A 21,146-nucleotide genomic window follows, 5' to 3' on the forward strand; every position below is an offset into this window, starting at 1 on the left:
AAGTAGATTTGTTCTGTGAAGTTTGGATTCGGTCAAAGGACCTCACTCGAGGACCTAGAGGGACACAAGTGGCCTCGGGGTTGCAGGTTCTCCACCCCTGAGTTCCAGTTCTTCCTTCAAGCACAAGTCTCTGTGAACAAGCTTTACTAACCCTTTATAGTTCTTTAATATTACAGAGAGTATTCTCTCATTTTATCCTCACAATGATCCTGTGACTTAGTTTCTCTGTAATAAAACGCACAAAGAAGTTGGTTTTTAAATATGTAGGTGCTCACTTGAAGTCCCATCTTTATCTACTGCACATTAGCGTCTACCCTGACATCTACTTCTTTCTGAATCTACTCTGAAATCTTGCAGGTTCTATCCTGAATGGACATCCAGTAGTGTCTTATAAATACGATGGGTACATAAAATAACGGACCAGAAGCAGCTGTTCCTCAGTTTTACCTTTCCATCTCCTCCATCCTCGCTCAGCATCCTTTAGCTTTGAGCCCGGCGGAGCGCTAAAGCTGGGAGGGGAAGCGGATTGGTGGGAGCTCTGACCAGTCACTGGGAGGCGTGCCCCATCGCTATGGTGACGGGTTAGAGGAGGAGGAGGAGGAGGAGGCTTTGCCCGCACCTGGTGCTCTGGCTTGAAGCGCGGCGAAGGGAAAGGAGCTGCGGTCGCAGAGAGATGTCAGACACACGGGAGAAGGCTGCTGACCGGACGGTCTTCGTGGGAAATTTAGAGGCTAGGGTGCGAGAGGAGATCCTCTATGAGCTGTTCCTGCAGGTAACATGCCTTCTTTCCTCTAGGCGTTTGCGGAGGAGGTGCTGGCTGGGCCTGCGGGCCTACCCCGGCCGGGCCTGGCTCTTCCAGCTCAGAGGACAGAGTAGCGCCTTCCTTGTTTTGCTCACTTCCCATTCCTCCTGCTTCTGTTTTAAAAGTCCAGTCTCTGTAGCCCTAGTCTCAGGAATTTAGGGCCAGGTGTAAAGGTTTGAACTTGGGTCGTAAGGCAGAGTGGTGCAATGGAAGGCTTTCATAGCCATCTCAAAGGTGAAGGGATCATGTGGAACTGAAAGAGACTTTAAAGATCACCTGATGAAACACCTTCATTTTACAAAAGAGGAAACTAAGGCCCAGTGTATAGTAAAGTGATTTTTCTCAAGGTCACATAGGTGGTAGGCAACAGAGGTAGTATTTGAAACTGGCTCCTCTATAGTGGGAGTGCTCCTCTGGAGTCCTCCTCTGTAGTGCTCTTTCAATTGTATCATGATGGAATCAGAAGATATGAGTTCCAGTGCTACTTCTGCCTTTTACTTCCTGGGTGATTTAAGGTGAGTTCTTTAACCTTTTGGGGACTTGGTTTCATCATCCATAAGATTAGGATATTGAGGTTAATGACTTCTGAGTTCCCTTCCAGTTCTAAATCTATAAACCTATATCATGTTCTCCAGGCTAAATTAAGTCAAGCTTTTTCTTTTAGCACTAAAAACAGAACAAAACAAAACACTCTTATCATCATTGGATCATAGTTTTAAAGGTCATCCAATTCCTTTATTTTTAGAGATGAGGAAACTAAAGGGAGGGATGTCTCAGAGCTGAGATGTCATCTCAGGGCTGTTAGATCCAAATTCAGACTTGTCTTCCAAAAGAAGGAACCAAAATTTCATCATCATCGTTTTCTTTTTTTTAAGTATATGAAAACAGGGAGTCTTGATGAAATGAGCCAGTCTAGCCAAGCTTTGGTGGAAATATCAATTAGTCTTCACATTTACTTATTCAGTAGTTAAAAAGAAAAACTCCTGCTGTGGGTTTGAACAACAGAAAAGCTTTTTCTTTTTTTAATTTAACATATTACTAGGAAACCAAATTGAGCATATCAATACACTGTGAAAATGAGGAGTGCCAATATAAATGTATCTGAAGAAATAATTTGTAAAATAAACTATGACAATAGTGTCAGAGGTAGTTTATTTCAAATAGTCTGGAATTCAGTTTTTTAAAAAACTAATAAACATAGCAGTGGGATGAACTCCATACACTAAAGTCAATGAGTCTTTCAAAGTATGTTGACACTTTGAAGTATAAGGTTATTCAGCTAAATAAAATTGGGTAGTAGACCTTTATTTTTTCAGAAATAGCCTTATATTGGCAGTTTATTGCATACCCTTTTCCCCCTTTGACTGCTTTTCCTAAGGGTGTAGTTTGTAAGAGTTCACAACAGCACCTTTTTTCTTGTCATTTTTTGCTGTTACTGGTTTTTGCAGCAATTTTTATATTCATAATAGTAAATCCTTATTGAATGAAAACCCATGAAGTAAACATTATGGGAAATTATGAAGAAGGTGGGCTATATGATAACCATAAAAGCTGAAGAAAAGTTGTTTTTGAATTAACATTTTTATTTAAAAATCACTTCCTAACTTTCTTTACTTTGTCTTTCCTCTCTTTCAGTTTGAGATTATGAACTTTTTCATCATATCTAAAGATGTCACCCCTACCTTCTTTTGGGAAAAGCCAGTGGATTTGGCAACAAGGAAATCATTAATGACCTTTGAAAGAGCAAAGCAGGTTGGGGAGAGTAGTAAAATTAAAAAGAATGCAATGGGGTTGAGTAAGTTGGAGGATGATGATGTAGAGGCAGTAAGTATAAGCTATTTGGCCAGTAGAACTTTTACAGTGAAGAGGAAGAGAGAGAACTTTAGAATTTAAGGTATGACAATGTCAAGAGAGAGATTTTGTGGAGAGTTTTGGTTTTGGATAAACAAAGCATATTTGAAGCTTAGGGAACGGAGCAGTAGAAAAGGTCTGTTCATAGAGGAGGGTCCCAGCAGATATCATAGGAATCATTTCAGTGATATTACTGGTAGAACACAATTTAAAGAATTCACTATCATGGAGTTAACTACATGTAGGAACTATAAAGACAGAAACTAAACAGTCCTTTCCCTCAAGGAGCTTACATTACATTAGGGCCATCTAGAAATACAAAATGTATACAAAGGAAATATATAGAACTTTGGGGAGTGAGGCATGATGGATTGGAGGGAACAGAAAAGGGCTTCTGTAGGAGGTAGTGCTGGAGCTGAGCTTTGAAGGAGGCTAGGTTTTCTGAGAGGCAATGGTTAAGTAGTAGTCTATTCCACACATACAAGATGTACAAAGCATGGATTTAGGGGGTGGGGGTGGAATGTCAGTGAGAAATAGCAAGAGGCTGGTTTTCCTGTAATGTTGAGTGTATAAAGGGAAATAATGTGCAATATGTAAGGAAAGGCTGGAATGCAACCTAGAACTAAGGTTGGAGGCAGTCCTGTAGCCCAGTTTGGGGTTTCCATAGCTGTGAAAGGGAGGAAACCTGAAGGTGAATGAATGGGGATGCAGAAAGTAGGCTGAAATATCAAATATATCAAGATAAAAAGCCTCAATAAAAGTGCACCATAGAAGGAGGAAAAGCAGGAAGCATTCTAGAAAACAGGATGAACAGCTGGTAAAACATCAAAGAAAACGAAATTCTCTTAATAATGGGAAGGAAAATGAATCACTAATTCCAAATGAAGGACAGAAACTGGGGACTCTAAGATTATGAAACAAGAAGAAACTCCAAAGTAGTTCAAAAGAAAAGAAATTCTCAAAGGAAGAAATTAGGAATGAATTTAGATCAGAAATTAGAATTCTCAATGTAGGATTAAAAAGAGCAGAAAAAAATCTGTGATGACAAAACTCAGAAACTCAAACATTTAGAATATGAAAATATTAATATGCAGGACATTTTGACCCAAGGGAAGGAAAAGAGACAATGTTAAAAGAACACATTAATTCTAAGCAATCCCAAATAACTAACTTTGAAGATGGGGTATACAGAAATAAGGATCATAGAATTCAGCAAATTTTTAAAAAATCTACTGCAATGCAAGAAATCATAAAAGAGAACTGTGCAGAACTTCTACATACAGAAAACAAAGCATCCATTGAGACAATACAAAATATTAATCTGGGGGAAAAAGTTTCCAACTCCCAGATGTAGAATAGTTAAATTTAATAGTTTTGATATTTGATAACAAAATTTGATAAATTTTATAAGCAGGTTGGAGACAGACCATTCAAATGTGAAGGAAATAGAAACTGTGACAAATTTATGCCACAGTTGCAAGAAATGAAGTCTCTCTCTCTCTCTCTCTCTCTCTCTCTCTCTCTCTCTCTCTCTCACACACACACACACACACACACACACACACACACACACACACATACAATGTATAAAGATCAAACTGCAATCCAAAATGTCACATCCTACAAACTTGAACCTAACAGTCAATGAAAAAGGATGTATTTAAAACAAAAAAAATAATATATTTCTGAAAAAAAAGACATGAAGCTGAATTCTTGAGATGTAAGCACTTCTAACAATAAAAGTACAAGAAAGTAAACAAATACAATTACAAAACAAAGTAAATTTATGTTTCGAAGCTATTGTTTAGAAAGATTGGTCTACAGGATAGAAAAAATAAAAAGGAATTATCAAGTAAATAAAATTGCATTAAGGGTCTTGAGCCTTAAAGGCAACTTAAAGAATCACAAGTGAAGTGGAAAAATTGAACTGATGCAGCATGAACTCATAAAGAAAAGGAACTGAATTATATAATAGTAGAAGATTTCAATGTGCCTTTTAAAGCTTGACACCCAGAAAGATAAATGAAAGGAAACAAGTGTTTTTAAATACCCATTTTGTGCCAGATATGGGTAGGTGATGCCTAAGTTAATAATGATGGCATATTTTGTTAAATTCTGTAAGTAATTTCTTGTTTTCTGGCAAACCATGAGACAGGCTGACATTAGTCTAATACATTACCAGAACATAGGATATGAAGAATATTTAGCTATATGAATTTATATGTATCTATTATGTATCTATATGTACAATGTCAGAAATGAAAAATAGTCTCAAGGAGCTAATATCCTACTCTGTGGAACTAATAGGTACAAAAATAAAATATATAATTTTTCAAATGTAATTTTAGGAATGAGGTAAAAAAAAGGAAAGGCTTCTTGTAAAAGTTATTGTATGTAAACTAAGCATTCAAGAAACTTAAACATTCAAAAAGACTTACAGGTCTGTGTAAAGGTGTGGAGATAAGAAGTGGAATTTCTTATACAGGGAATGTCAAATAAGTCAGTTTGGTGAAGAGTCTGTACTATCATAGTCTGGAGCCAGATTATTCAGCATTTTAAAGCCAAATAAAGAAACTTGTATATTATCTTATTGACTACATACAGACACACAAATACTATTATTTTACTTTTTGAATAAGAGAGTAACATGGTCAGATTTGAACTTTTGGAAAATTTCTTTTTGACAGTTCCTTGGAAGATAGATTAGAGAGATTTGAAGCACAGAGACCTAATAGGAGACCAGTGAAGTAATTTAAGCAAAAGTGATGAAAGCCTAAATGAAGATGGTAGCTGCATGAATAGAGAAAATGTATGGTGAGATGTGTGGGTAGAAATGACAAGATATAGCAACTAGAGAATGGAACGGGATGGATGGAGAGCAACTCTGAGGTTGTGAACATGGGTGACTTTCATAGCAGTAGAGAACATTAAAAGTGTCAGAGGAGATTGATGAGAAGGATGAATTCTGATCTGGACATTTTAAGGTATTATTTCATAGATTTTAAGGTCAGCTCCTCCAGTAAAATGTAAACACCTTTCGGTCTGGGATTGTTTTGCTTTTATATGTGTATCTCTGGCTCATTTGTATTTGTTTCCACAGTGCCTAGCACGTTATTGACAATGCTTTTTTTTTTTTTTAATTGATGTCCAATAGGTAGTTGGTACTATAGGACTGCATCTCAGGAGAGATATGAGGGCATTAGACATTTGTATAGAACTAGGAGAGAGAAATGTCACAAAATCTTAAAGAGCAGTAAGTATCCAGGAGGATTTGATCAACAATGTTAGAAGCTATAAGAGGTCAGGAAATGTGAGGACTGAGAAAAGTTGATTAGAATTAAGAGATCACCAATTACCTTGGAGAAAACAGTTCAGTAAAGTTGTCAAATTACAAAGGGTTGAAAAGTCAAGGGGAAGTTAAGAAGGAGAGGCAACCAGTATAGCTTTTTTTTTTCACACACAAACAGGAATTTGTCTATGAAAGGGAGGAAAGATCTAGGATGAGAGGATAGTAGGGCAAGCAAAGATTTTTTTTAGAATGACTGAGATCTAATTATGTTTATAGATAGCAGGGAAAGAGCCAATGGTTATAGGATTTCACAGTTAGTGGGTCAGCAATACTCCCAGCTGCAGCCTGGACCAGATTAAAATGTAATTGGGAAATATTTACCAAAACAAATAAAAACATAATAAAATACAGATAATATTATATTTTAAAAGTAAGTCAATATACAATCCTCCAAGATCCTTATGTATGGATCAGTGGTTCCCGTTTCTATTTGAGTTTAACATCACTGTCATGGAAGACAGTAGAGTCTAGACTTGCAGTCAGGAAGACCTGAATTCAAATTCTGCGCAAATTCACCACTAGCAATATGACCCTGGGCAAATCACTTAACTTATCTGTGCCTGAGTTTCCTCATCTATAAAATCAGAAAATTGGGCTCAGTGACTTCTAAGGTCCCTTCTAGCTGTAAGTCTATAAAACTTCATAGATTTGTAGTGGACTTAATTGATATAGTTATGTGTTTTCTTCTTGTGTCATTCAGCATTATTTAGTTTGGAATACAGAAGGAATAACAGTAGGAATAATTCAGGGTACAGTTTTAACAAGGCATGAATGATGGGAATAGAATCTGAATCCCCAAAGGAAAAGCCCATGTCTATGGGATCTAGATCAGAAAAAGGAAGAAATGCTGAACTTTCCCACATAGCCCAAGTCCCAGGTGTTCACTTGGGGCAATCTGCCCTTCCCAGTTAATGAACTGCCCTTTCATTGTTTTCACCTGACCCCACCCTAGACTACCACTTCCTGAATTCCATCTAGAACCCTTCACTGTTCCCATGGTCTTCTGTATAAAAGATCCATCTTGCCTCCCTTAAAGTGTTCAGATTCAATCTGGCCTGCTTGTCAATACAAGTGTCACAAATGCTCAAACTCTTTGAGTCTAGCTAATGTTTAGATTCCTTAAGAGTTTGACCAATATGGCAGATTTTTAGAATCATGCCCACTCTCTGTCGGTGTTCTAATAATCCTTGTCTTTGAATGAAAGAAGGTTTAGGTAGAATTCATTTGGGCATGATCTACATGTCACTATTTTGCGGTCCCAACACCCTTAAACCTCAACATAAGTGGCAATAAGGCAAGGGATGCAAGGATAGATGACAGTATAAATTAAATTGATTAACTATCTATCTTGATTTCAAAGGGGTGAAAGTAAGGCCAGAGCAACAGTGGATAAGAGAACTGGGAAAAGTGGAGTGACTAGAGCTCAAAAAGGAAGGATGTTTCGACAAAGTGAGGCCAAAAAAAAAAAAATGGAAGGACAAAAAGGTTGTTATAAGAGAGTTTTGAAGTTCTGGGTCAAGTTGATCAAGATCATGATCATACCTTCATAACCAAGATTGATTGAAGGTGTATGTCATTGAAATTGCATTCAAATAGAAAGGATCCCTGCGGGCCACAGATTGATTTAGAACAATGCAAATGGACATTATGTACATTGAATTGTATTTTAAAATTTATTTTGTTAAACATTTCCCAGTTACATTTTAATCTGGCTCAGGCTGCACTCAAAGTAGGAGTTTTGTGGGTATCTAATTTGACATGACTGACCCAAGTCACAGGAGTTGAGCAGGTGATTAAACCAGGTAATGAGAGTTTTCAAGGTAACAACAACATACATACTGACGTCACCAAGTGAGAACTCAGAATTAGATAGCAACACCACATATGATTTAGGCTGAACTTGAAGAAGATGAGAGAATAGCCTTAGGGCTGCTCAATAGCAGCAGTCATATGGACAAGGTGATATAGAAGGATGGAGTGAACCTCAAAAGGGGAAAGTTGCTTGAAGGAAGGTTTGGAAGTTGCTGCAAGGAACAAGGATTATACCTACTTTTCCTAGTAGTTGAGAGAAAAAACATCCATACAGACAGAGCTTTAGGGTCAGGGTGGGCTGTTCTGGTTCTAGGCTTTGTTAAGAGCCAGCATCCCTGGTGTGAGAGCATCCATCATACAAAAATGCATGAATAATACCACCTTAACAGGAGGGTAATTGGTGTGGATAGAATGGATAATGCTGAATAGAAAGTAGAACAGCTCAGTTTTTATTACTTCTGTTTCCTTAGACAAGGAGGATTACCTTTGGACCCAACCAAGATAGCTATTTGAGAGCTGATTCCAAAGATAAGTAGGGAGATAGCATGATAGCCTCTAACTGCAATTGATGTCAATCACAGATGAACTACGTCTTAATGTAGTAAAAGAACTAGTAGGTGTGATTGTTACACTCTTGTCAGTGATTTTAGAAAAATTGGGAAGAATGGAAGAGGTGAAGAAGGATTAGAGATTTTAAAAATACTATACCAACTTTCAAAAATAAAGACGAGACTGCAGTGTGAAAAATTTGCAGCCCGTGAGCTTGACTTAAAAGCTAGGATTTTCCCAATAATTACTTATTAAAAACCTAGTTAAAATGTGTCTAGAAAAAGAAACTGATCATAAAGAGCTAATATGCCTTTATTTAAAGAAATAGAACAGGCTAGACTAACCTCATCTTCCTATCTCTCATCTGCTCCAACTCCAGATCTCCCTGGCTTCTTTTAAGACCCAGCTAAAATACCGCCATCTCCTATAGGAAGCCTTTCCCAGCCCCTCTTAATTTTAATGCTTTAGCTTGCTTTGTTTATATTTGTTTGCATTTTGTTTGTTGCATTAGATTATAAGCTCCTTGAGGGCAAGGACTGTCTTTTGTGTCTTTTTGTATCCTCAGTGCTTAGCACAGTGTTTGGCCTTAAGTAGGCTAATAATAATAAATATGAATTAATGTTATTTATTCATAACAAATATGAATTAATGTTTATTGATTGATTGAGGAACCACATTGTTGGAATGATGTGGGTAATAGTTTTACAGAAATGTGAACAACGTGTTTGATGAAGCAAGGATGAAAGTGCTCAGGGTCAAGACATGTGAAGATCAGTTGAAGGAATTGGTTATATGTGGCCTGGAATAGTGACAGAGACTTTGTTCAAGCATTTGAAAAATTCTCATGTGGAAGAAGGAATAAATCAGTTTTGTTTTGTCACAGATGGTGTAATGAGGAGAAATCAGTCAGAGTTGCAAATAGATAAATTACTGTAGGGATGACAGTAGAATTGAGGTAAAGAAAACTTCTGAACAATTAGAGCTATGCAGAAGAGGAAATTGAAATGTTGTGGTAGGTATTAGTTTTCCTTTCATAACAGGCTTTCAAGCAGAAACCAGATGAACATGTTTTATATACATATATATGTATATATATAGAAATATATGTGTGTATATATGTATATATATGTATGTATGTATATGTATGTATTAGAGGAGACTCTTGTTGATGTGAAGTTCTACCTTATCTCTTCCAAATGTGAAATTCTATAATTCAAAGTCCCTTTTATGTAAATCTGATTCTCTGGGACCTGAAGTTTTTTTTTTCCCTTTGAATGTTGACAGTGTATATAAGGAAGAAAACTGAATGTTAAAAGGTCACTTGTTCTACTCACTTCTTTTTCAATTTTGGTAAGAGTGCTATGTCATCTACAGTCAAAATTGACATTATATTGTATTATATTTTTATTCGCTTTGTTAAACATTTGCTGATTATATTTTAATCTGGTTCAGGCATTGTCCTGCAGTGAGTTTGACACCTCTGATATAAAGGGATCATATATTATGTTTAAGAACTTATCTGTTTTTCAAAGTTACGACATTGACTATGTATTTTAGATTTCCATTTGGGCCATGTAAGATTTTTATTTAAATAGAGTTTGTCATTCAAAATGTGAAAAATACTTAAACTATTTGGAATTGAACCACACATTGTTGTTGATGTTCTTCTAAAGTACTTATCTTTATAACTTTATATCTTTTTTATCTTATATAACAAAGATTACATGTTCATATTTATAGAAATAAAACATACTTTTTGAAGACAAATTCTCTAAATGGTTTCAAATATGAGATGCTTTTATTAGTATTTAAGAGTACATATTATAAGATGCCTGAGTTAATAATGATGGCATATTCTATTAAATTCTGTAAGTGATTTCTTGTTTTCCAGCAAACCATGAGACAGGTTTACATTAGTCTAATACATTACCAGAACGTAGGATATGAAGAATATTTAGCTATATGAATTTGTATGTATCTATTATTAGTCATCTTTGAGGTCATGATTGATAATTACCAACTGGCATAAGAGTAAAGGATAACTTTTCAGATTTATTACAAAATAACTTTTAAGTTCCTTGCAGGCTGGACCACTAACCAGAGTGACCATATGTAAGGACAAAGAAGGAAAACCCAAACCTTTTGGATTTGTCTGTTTTAAACATCAAGAATCAGTATCCTATGCTATAGCTTTGTTAAATGGAATTCGTTTATATGGTAGACCAATTAATGTGCAGTATAGATTTGGTAAGTCCTATACTTTTTGAATTCACATTATGACAATTTAAAATGTGGTATTTCTGTTTTATTTTGTTATTAATTCATATGTCAAACAGATAATCCTAAATGTTCTACCAAATTTTCTGAGAAAGGATCTAAAGAATAATGGGTTGAGCTATCATCCTGACTATGCCACAAACTTATTGTGTGAATGAATCACTAAGTCCCTTTATATCCTGGTTTCTTCATCTATTGCATGAAATATTTAGATGACATGATCTCTTGGGGTCTTTGCCATTTTGTTCTAATATGATATACCATCATTCATCTAATTGAGGCTTCTGAATTAGCCAGATCCATGGGTCTAGGGGATTTTTAATATTAGAATTGTAAGTTTTTTGTTCCCTTGTACATTGTTGATTATGAAATATTTGACCCCTTTGCTGTGCTTTCCTGCCTAGTAAAAGCCACCCTATAACCAAATCTCTAGTCCAGTGAGAAAAACTTCTATGAGTAGCATGATCAACAGTGGATTTGTCATCCACAAAAGAGACGGGAATGACTAAAAACAATTTTATTGAATACTTTACTGAGAGATGCTTCCTTCCATATTTGCAGTTATCAATGATTCTGTCATCTTTTTTTCATCAATACTGTTGTGCATTGTTGTATAGTGACACCACATCTCTTAGGACTTGGAGAATCTTGTAACAATAGTGCTGTGTGTTTTGGAGTTTTCTGGAGCTATGTCTCTAGATAAGCATTTATAATCCACTCTTAATATGTCAAAGAATCTGAACCAGCGTAGCGCCAATGCGATATCCACAATGCCTATGAATGTACCAGCACAATTCTGAATCACAAAATGTAACATGGAAGACAGAAACAAAACATTTATCCAAACACCAGAAAGCCAAATCCTAACAGTAAAAAACGAAATCCATCATGGTAACCAAGAAGAGTATACACATTATCAGGCCTTCCTATAAACAGGCTCCCCTAAGTAAAACGCCCTTCTCTCACTCACAGCCAGCTGTCTGCTTCCTCTGTCCTTCCCAGCTCTAACTAGTCTGACCAACTTCCTCTCAGCTCTGCTCTAGCTCCGGCTCTTCCTGTTCTGCTCTTCCTGCTCCACCCCATCCTGTTCTACCTCCTCAGTAAGCTCCTCCCACCACAGGCATCATGTGACTCAAATTCATGTGACTTAGGCTTCCATGTGACTTGAGCATGTCACATAGGCTTATTAATGGATGGGAAATATCTTCCCATTTCATTAAAAATATATTAATTTCATTAAAAATACATTAACAATACAACCAGTGGTTTGTTTACATTTCCTATCGTCTGATTTTCCACTTTGGACTGGAAACATTGCTTTCTTGGGAGAAGAGCTTCTTGTCTCTATTTCTGACAAGTAGAAAATTAGCTAAACAGGTAATCTCTTTGGGTGTAATCTTGTTACATGCTTTTTAAAGAGCTCAGCGGATGGTTTCGGTAGGGCATATAGCTGTTCGCCATACCTAAAGATTCACCCAACATTATGTCATACCCCATCCTTCTCTTTCATTCCCCAATATAGAGTTGCATTTTCTATATCATTGAAGGTTTGAAGTTAAGACTTTTTACATAAAAGAGAGAGTAGCACTGATCATTTTAAAGATGTAAATAATATTTTCTATGGTCTTGTACTGATGCAATTTTTATGAAATGCAGTCACACTGAATATATAGTACTTATAATTCAATAAGAATCATGTATGTGTGTGTGTTTTGTGCGTATATGTGTGTGTTTGATGGAAGAACTCTATACTATCCCTTCATCTCAGGTCATAGACATATATTACATGTATCTGTTTTTAATCACAACCTTTACTAGATATAATGATAAATTAGAAAAAACTAGTTAGGAAATTAAAACTAACATAATCTTTTGGTTTTTTGTAGGGAGTTCACATTCAGCTGAGTTGAGTAACCAAGTTGCTGAGAACTGTATTAATATAAATTCACAAATATACAGGTAATGAAATAATTTGTAGAAATAAAATTTGATAGAAATATACTTATTCCAATGAAAATGAAGGTTGGAAATGTATATACATATGTTTATATATGCATATACAGATGTACATGCATATTCACCCATCTCTCTGTGTGTGCACATGTGCATGTGTAAAACGTGTAAAACCTTGCTACCAAAAATTCAAGAATAAAGTAAGGTAGGCCTGTTATAGTCAAAGAGAAGTGAAAATAGAATATTTTAAAAGAAATACAAACTTTATCATTTTCAACTGCAAGTGGTAGTACGTTCAATATTTTATATTTTTTTAATAACTATATTGCTGGATTAAAGATTGGTAGACTGGTCTTATAGCTTGCACTATTTTTAGTGATCCAATCTGAAGCAGATATCTATCCACTTAATCTCTAAGACTGTGCCTAAAGGGTGGTAGGGCTTAGAGAAAAATCACACTGTGTTCCTCCTTTAATATTTTCATGCTGTTGAAATCCAACTGTAATAATTCCAAAGGGAAACTCTAAAAAGAAGATATCATGCCCTACTTAGGCAGCTATTGCTTTTGTTTAGATTTAGACAGTGCCTGATCCATCCATAAAAATAGCTGATGTAGACCCTGGTTCTTCCTGTCCCTTTCCTTTCTCTACCCATTGTTGTCATGGGAACAACTGAAGTAAAAATCTTAGTACTTTTTAGAAAATTCAGAAGTGGAAGGAAGTGGGAGGAAAGCTATAAAAATTCAGGAACACATTAGACAAACTGGTTTTAGAGTGAAAGAGAAAGGAAGGGAACGAGCACTTACTAAGCACCTACTGTGTTTCAGATACCATGCTAAGCCTTTTACAAATATCATTTAATTCACACAACCTGGAGAGTTCCATATTGTTATTATTTACAGTTTGCATTTGAGGAAATTGAAGCAGGCAGAAGTTAAGTGAATTGCCCGGAGTCACAAAGCTGGTAAAAGTTTGAACCTGGATTTAAACACAGATCTTTGCTTTGGAGGTGTATTTAGAAAATTGAAACAGTCCATGATCTCAAGGAGGTAATATTCCAATATGAGAGATAACATAGAAGATTTCAGCTGCAAGTTAAATGGGAAAATCCCATTTTCTTAGGGTGCAATTGCAAATCAGAGACAAATATTTCTTCTTTAGTATAACTTAAACTGCTAAAATCATATCAATTTCTCATGTTGAACCATTTGACAATACCATGGATTTTAGTGGGACGAATTCTCTTTTCTAGGTTTTTAAAAGATGTGGTTTTTAGCATCTGCAGGAAGTTACCGCATTGTATCTCCAAAGGTAGTGCTTCTCAAGGGCTAGAAGAATTGCTATTCCAAAAGATCCTGAGATGTCTCTATTGGGGTCCAATGGTAGTCACGGTTATGGTGGTGGTGGTGGTTTGACTTTTCGGCATATGCTGCTTCCTAGAAGAGGGGTGTGTGTGTGTGTGTGTGTGTGTGTGTGTGTGTGTGTGTGTGTGTGTGTGTGTGTGTGTGTGTGTGTGTGTGTGTGTGTGTGTGTGTATGTGTGTGTGTGTTTGTGTTTAAAATAATGTGTAAATCTCCAGATTTCAGTGTTCCTACCTCTTTTATAGAAATGAAGACTTTTTATCAAGACCATTTCCCATACAAACCTTTACAGCAAATGATGGTAACTTTACTCAGGGATTTGGCTCTCAGAATGTGGTAAGTTGTTGTTATTGTTGTTGGTTAGGGAGAGGGACTAGCTTTTACTTGTGGTTTGTTCAGCATAGGAAAATTGCAGTGTAGAGATTTCTTTCACCTGATGCACATCACCAATTCCTCCATAACTTAGAGTCTTAGAGATACAATACCTGGAGCACTAGGCTTGCTATGATCATGTAGCGAATATGTGTTACAGTCAGAACTTGAGCCCATGTCTTCCTAATGCCCAAACCAGCTCTTTCCATACGTGGCTTTTCATTAATTTGGCACAGTTTGTAGCATCAAGTTAAAATATGAAGAAAGAGGAAGAACTGCGTAGAGCAAATCCAGGTGTTCTAAAGCCACAAGGTATTCTGAGGAAGTTGGTGTGTCACTTTCATCTTATCTCTTATAGTGTGTTGATATACTGCTTGCATTACCTTTACACTGAATCTCCACATATCTGTCATCTCAACAAGCAGATGGCAAGGAGGAATTCCAATAACCAAAATCTGTCATTAGAAAGGTAGAGACCAGTAGGGTATATAGTGCAGTCTTAAAAATATAAAGACCACTGTTAGCTGAATGCTTTTTTAATATTGTATCTATTATAACCTGCTTTCTGTGGTTGATCTAATTATGAAAAGTAGTGTAAGTTTTTATTGTATATTATTATAATGCAATTGTGGGGTAGAACATTACAGAAGGAGAAAGAAAATTACCATATTGATATCATTTTGAACTATTCTGTAAACTTTAAGTTGGCTGTTTGTGGTTCAAGCTTGTGGTCATTAAATCAGTGACTGAGCATACTAGTAGAGAAACTGTACCACATCCATACTGATATTCTTATTTCAAATGAAACAAGACAGAAGTTATATATATATAGTTAAGTGGAAGGATAGCTTCAGATTTTTTCTCTCTCTTAAAATCTTATTTTATTGATATCTTTTGATTTCATGGCATTCCTCCCTAAATATGTCCTTCCCCATGTCCCGTACACACTGAGCCATCCCTCAGTAATGAAGAGGTTATTGCTTAAGTATACCTTTTAAATTGATTGTATTTGAGATTTCTTCAGTGTGGCTATTCCTTCTATGGATGCAAATCAATTCTTATCATATGGTTCTTGTTTCTTTTCTCATGAATTGTCCTTGAAAAATTTACCTACACTGCTAGAGGAGTTCCACTCAACCATTTAATGTTGTGACTATGTATTACTTGGTTTGCTCATAGATGTCTATTCCATTTCCTTTTCTGTTCACATATATTTTTTTTCTATTTTGATATACACTATTTCTCAAGTATAACTTAGTTTAAGGATAGCCATGCTTTCATAAGCATAAGGAATTTCTGGATGAAGCAACTCCTTTCTACTGATACAAATTGGTACCATTTCTGCAACTTGTAATTTTAAAGATTTTTTTAGAGCATTGATAGATTGAGTTGTCCAGGGTTACATAGCTGGTGTGTTTCAGAGACAGAACTTACACCAAGATCCTGGTTTTGAGGCTTACTCTCTATCCACTGCACCAGAGGTGTTAAACATGGCCTGTGGGCCTCCCAAATGCTGCTGAACCAAATTAAACTGGAAATACAAAATATTTAACAGAATAAATAAAAATACAATAAAACATCGATAACACAACATTTTAAAACTACGTCAGTATATACTCTGAAAGGATACTTCTGCATGAACTAACCCTACTTTCTATTTGAATTTGACCCTACTTCTGCTTCTACTACTTCTTCTAAGTATGAATGATCCTTGGTAACATTTTTTAGCTTACTTAACATTAACATGGATCCCTTTATTGCATTTGGAATTTTATAGTCTAAATTGGGGCATTATATGATTTGCAGTCACATCACATTAAAAAGATAGTATTGGCATTAAGTAAATGTGTGGTTGAATAGTTAGGTATTTTTTAAAGGCTTTCATTTATTCAAATCCTATTCAGGCTGAATAGTCTCCTCTTACTGTCCTGCAGCTGATAACCAAGATAATGGGCTGACTGATAGATGTTTTTCATCCACTTTGTTTTTTCTCTATTCTAAAGGTCTGATCCTTATAGCTGAGTGGAACCTTAATTCCTTTAACTGTAAAACAAGCTGAATTTAAAATAAATAACTAAGGCAGTTTCTCCCTACCTCATCTATCTATATTGTAGTGTTATGTAATGTATTTTGATTACCTTTTATGTCTATTTCAGAAACTTCTCTATTATGCATAGTCATGTTTTCCAATAAATGCTGGTTTAATAAGCACTTATGTATCTAGTATATAGAAATTGTTGCATTTATTGTCTTCTTATACATAAATCTTTTTTTAAATCATAGCAGTATCCTACGTACAATCTGATGGCACAGTCTTCAATATGCCAGATGACACCACCACTAGCCTCAAGCTTTTCTGTATTATCCATGTTAAATCCTCTTTCAGATTTGGATGCTAGATCAAGGTCTTTTGAGTTTGTTCACCAACCAAGTGACCGGGACTTTTACCCAGTGAATAAAAGAAAATGGCAGCTGGAAACAAGTGATAGTAGCACAGAAGATGACATAGGGAAAGTAAAAGAATGTAACCAAAAATACAGAAGGTATAAGAAGAGAAAAAGAAATTAATCTTGTATTTGAATGAAAGATTAATCTCTATTATACTTGAAAGAAAATTGCATTTTTGCACAGTTAGAATAATTATGATTTCTGACTTATTCTTAAATGTTTTATATGACCATTTTGATATTGTTAATTAATTTCATGCCTCAAAGGAAGAAAACTTGAAGTGATATATCAGTATGCTTGTAATCTATTCATGGGAGTCACTACAGCCTCAGCGAAAAAATACACTTTGTTCATGGAAATGGGTTTTACTAAGCCAATCAATCAACAAATATAAGCAGGGATAAAAAAATGCATTTTTTCCTAATGAATAAGTAGGTTTTATTCTCCTTCCTCACACTTTCCATAATTATCCTATTCTTTGATTCAGCTTTTTTGTTATGGATCTTTGAGGTATATGTGATTCTAATGAAAGACTGATAGTCAGAAAACTACTTATTGACTCTCTTGGCTTGTGGGAATAAGCTGATGGGTTATCAGGTGTGTATACATGAGCTATATAAGGTTGAATTTCTCTTTTTTATTACTAAATCATATGCAAATAAGCTTTCAATTATAATATATCAATAAAATGTATCAACTAATTTGCTAGTATCGATTTCAGTCTTGATAATCTAACTCCTTACCAAGTGAACTTAATCTTTTTTTCAGTTTATTCAAGTTTGATATCTCTAAATAATTTTTTTGTTTTGCAACTCAGATCATTATAGAATTATTATTTCAGGATAAATCAGCAAATTTATTTTGGAATAAGAAATTATGCCAGTAGTAACATGAAAAAATTTATTCAACAATTTATCATAATAAATGAATTTCAATGATTAATACTCATAATGTGCAACAAATTACATTTATTATATGCTGTTCAAAGTTATGTCTTTTATCAGATTAATTCTATAGCTACACCAAAGACCTGAACAAATAATTGTTCTATTTACCAAAGTTAATTGAAATAGATTTGCATGAAATCATTGATCTCCAGATCAATAAGCTAATCATTAATATTTAAAGACTTATTTCACCGTAATTTACTAAGACAATCATTTCCCTAAAACTTGAAATATGTAGATTCATATTTAAACTAAAAGTCATATATTCAAAGAGCTACAAATAATTTGCTGGTGGCTAGGTTATACTAAGGATAAATCTCAATGCTTATAGCAAAGAAGACCTGAATTCAAATACTAAATATGTGACTTCTAGGCAAGTCACTTAAGTTCTCTGTGCCTCAGTATCCTCTACTGTAAAAAGGATAATAATAATAATAGCACATACTTTTCAGAGTTGTTGTAACACATGAATTGGTTAAACTTTGTAAAGCGCTTAGCAAATATTAAAGCGCCACATAAATGCTAGCTAATAATGTTGGATTGTTATTATTATTAAAATGTTTAATTAAATATGTGAAGACTGTGGAATTTTAAACATGGAGTTTTAAACATCATGAAAATTTAAAATGTTAGAAATGTGTAGAAATTAAATATGATTTCATTGCTATAAAGAACTATTAGATAATGAAATTCCTTCTACCAAAAAGGTTGGCACACTCTTTGCAACTCATCATCTTAGGCAGTTAAAATTGTCTAGAATATTAAAAGGTTAAGTGACTGGCCAAGGCCATCTAGTTAGTACAGCCAATATGTATTAGAGATGAGAATTTAACCTAGATCTCCCTGGCTGCCTTTAAATATTATATAATATGGTTAATTCTTCATTTTCTATGCAAACTGGAAAAGAAAAGTAAACTTTCTTTTCTTTTCAATTTTTGAAGAAAATTAATTTTGGAATTAATTCAGAGGGGGAAATAGTCTTTTTTATAGCAGCAGCAAAAGTTGTCGTTCTTAAAAACAAAACAAACAAGTTCAGACTTCATAAGGTAGGCCTTCCTATTCTAACCCTATTCTGTCTTTCCAGACTTATTTCACGTTACTTATTCCCTTTTATATATTCTATGGTTTACCCAGATTTGACTATGAGCCATTCCCCAAACATGTCCTGTTTTTTTCCCTCTTCTCAATTTTTGGTCCTGCTGTTTATTTATGCCATCACCGCTGATCTCTGCCTGTTAAAATCCTGTCCTTTAAAGCAAAGTTCAACTACCATCTGCCTTCATTCAAGAAGTCTTTCCTGAATTCACTTACCCACATGATCATTTGTTCTTTCAAAAGCAATAAAAATTTGTTTGTACTTCCTTTACGGCAATAAATTCTGTTTTATATCATAATTATGTGTCCATTTATATTTTTTTCCTTCCAACCTCTTCAAACCCCCCAAATGACTATATATTCTTCAAGGGCAGGAATTATGTTATTCATCTGTATATTTTGCATGCAATAATAATTTGTTTCATTCAGTTCAGTTCATGAATTAAGACGTTTGTTGTGACTTAGAGTTTATGGTGTAACTCATTAACAAACCTATTTCATCTAAAACCCTTTGTCCTAAAATATAATTAGGGGGCCATTATAATAGTCCAGGCAAGAGGTTGCAAGGCACCAAGGTGGCAGCCATATGAAGTGGTTATAGACACAAGAAATGTTGAGGTAAAATAAGCAAAATTGAAAAAATTGGGCACGTACCACCCACTTTTGCCACCTAATAGCTTCCTGCAGCTGTTCTATTTAATTTTCTGGTGTTTTAGCTTTTTTAATATATGGAAATGTGGGTATTTACATTGTCTTTTCCTTGTTTTCCTTTGTTGAAAAGATATAAAAATGTTTCTTGTCTTTCTCACAGGACTAAAGCCTCCCTTGCTAGTGAGGGTGAGCTGTAGTGCAGGTTGTGGTCATGCCAAAAAAAAAAAAAAAGAAAGCAAATGTGTGAGAAGGCCAAGGGCCCCCAAAGCAGCTTCTCAGACTTTCTGGACTAAGTTACTTTCTCCCCTCCCTGAACCCATTTCCTGGCACTTCTTTCTTCAATGCAATAAGCTGTGTGTTGGTGAACCTTTAGGGAGAAGGGTGCTTGGGGCTGTTTGCTCCTCCTCTTCCAAATCTTCTGAGTCACCTTATAACCCAGATACAGGAGATGTGTGTTTTCAGTGGAGTTGGAACTGTCATAGATAGTACATACGTACATACATACACACATGCATGCATGCATATATACATACAAACATACATATCCATAGAGATAGTCACACATACATATGATAGGAATACCTGGTAATTCTGGGCCCACTGCCTTCCTCCCAAACTAGTTGAGGGAGACGGAAAACAGTGGATGGCTCTCTTAAGCAGAGGAGGAAAAAAGCTGATGTTTTAATTTACTTCTTACTAAAAATAATAAAATGTTAGAATTTGTTTTTGAGGGGAAAAAAAAAAACCAATTCTCCTTAATTCAGACTATGGAATCATTTTCTTGCATAGGGGACAATGTAGAAAAATTGGTTCATCTTATTCATCATTTTCATGATTTACATTTCCTTCCGTTCTGGAGTCTTATGTTTCTAAAATTGCAATATCTCCAAATTTGGTGGACAAGTGTTTAAAAGACTAGAACCTTGGTTACTTGTTGGGTACTTGCCTCTTAAACCTTTTATCCCCCTTTCCCTTCTCCCTTGCTCTACAAGTGGTGCTAATTTTTTTTTGAACTTCCTAAATTCTCAGGGCTAATAGCTTAGGATATAGAGTATTTTGGATATTATTTATTAAGAATTATTCCTACTTAAGTAAAATTTTCATGAATTTTCCATGCCAACAATAACCATTTCTCAATATTAGACTATGGCATTTAGATCTGTCTCAACTCATTGTTTATATAAAATGTTATCTAGCTTCTTAGATCATGTCTTTTACCCTATGAAAGAATATGTATATTATATATACATATGTATATATGTGTGTATGTATGTCTGTATGTATATGATCTTGTTATGGGATGGTAATTAACTTCCAAAGGAGATATTTTAGATTTTTACAAAACTTTAGTCAAAGTCTGTGCTGTAGTCACTTTTGGTGTTGGAAGGAATCTTGAATTAGTGCTAAAACCTGAAATGTCTTGAAAAACATTTTTCACTCAAGGTGTATCAGCTTTATCTGCATATTTCTATCAGGTCTGCTTTAAAAATTGGAAAACAAAACCTTGAAAATACTAGGCATATAACATTTTATTAACTTTTTCTCTTCCCTCCTTCGTTCCTTCGTTCCTTCGTTCCTTCCTTCCTTCCTTCCTTCCTTCCTTCCTTCCTTCCTTCCTTCCTTCCTTCCTTCCTTCCTTCCTTCCTTCGTTCCTTCCTTCCTTTCTTTTTATTTCTTTCT

The 21,146-nt window shown here is 35.1% G+C and overlaps 1 protein-coding gene across 3 annotated transcripts; it reads left to right on the forward strand.

Annotated features, from left to right (window-relative positions):
* Nucleotides 1-383: 383 nt before the first annotated feature.
* On the forward strand, nucleotides 384-17,584 carry RBM11 (RNA binding motif protein 11). Of its 3 annotated transcripts, none has more exons than XM_072614696.1 (6): nucleotides 384-772; nucleotides 2,438-2,554; nucleotides 10,448-10,610; nucleotides 12,527-12,599; nucleotides 14,199-14,289; nucleotides 16,612-17,584. In XM_072614696.1, exons 1-6 carry the CDS (start codon nucleotides 674-676, stop codon nucleotides 16,891-16,893), a joined length of 825 nt encoding a protein of 274 aa, XP_072470797.1. In that variant the 5' UTR covers nucleotides 384-673; the 3' UTR covers nucleotides 16,894-17,584. The 3 variants fall into 3 exon arrangements, with proteins under 3 accessions (XP_072470797.1, XP_072470796.1, XP_072470798.1); XM_072614695.1 differs by having other exon boundaries at nucleotides 388-772; nucleotides 16,609-17,584; XM_072614697.1 differs by lacking the exon at nucleotides 2,438-2,554 and having other exon boundaries at nucleotides 389-772; nucleotides 16,609-17,584.
* Nucleotides 17,585-21,146: the final 3,562 nt, after the last annotated feature.

The sequence above is a fragment of the Notamacropus eugenii genome, chromosome 5, assembly GCF_028372415.1.
Source record: "Notamacropus eugenii isolate mMacEug1 chromosome 5, mMacEug1.pri_v2, whole genome shotgun sequence".
In the NCBI taxonomy this organism is placed as follows: Eukaryota; Metazoa; Chordata; class Mammalia; order Diprotodontia; family Macropodidae; genus Notamacropus; species Notamacropus eugenii.

Coding starts and splice junctions, on each gene's coding strand:
- RBM11 (XM_072614695.1), top strand. CDS start 674: ATGTCAGACACACGGGAGAAGGCTGCTGACCGGACGGTCTTCGTGGGA. Junction 12,600..14,198: donor ATAAATTCACAAATATACAG/GTAATGAAATAA, acceptor CCTCTTTTATAG/AAATGAAGACTTTTTATCAA. Junction 14,290..16,608: donor GATTTGGCTCTCAGAATGTG/GTAAGTTGTTGT, acceptor TTTAAATCATAG/CAGTATCCTACGTACAATCT.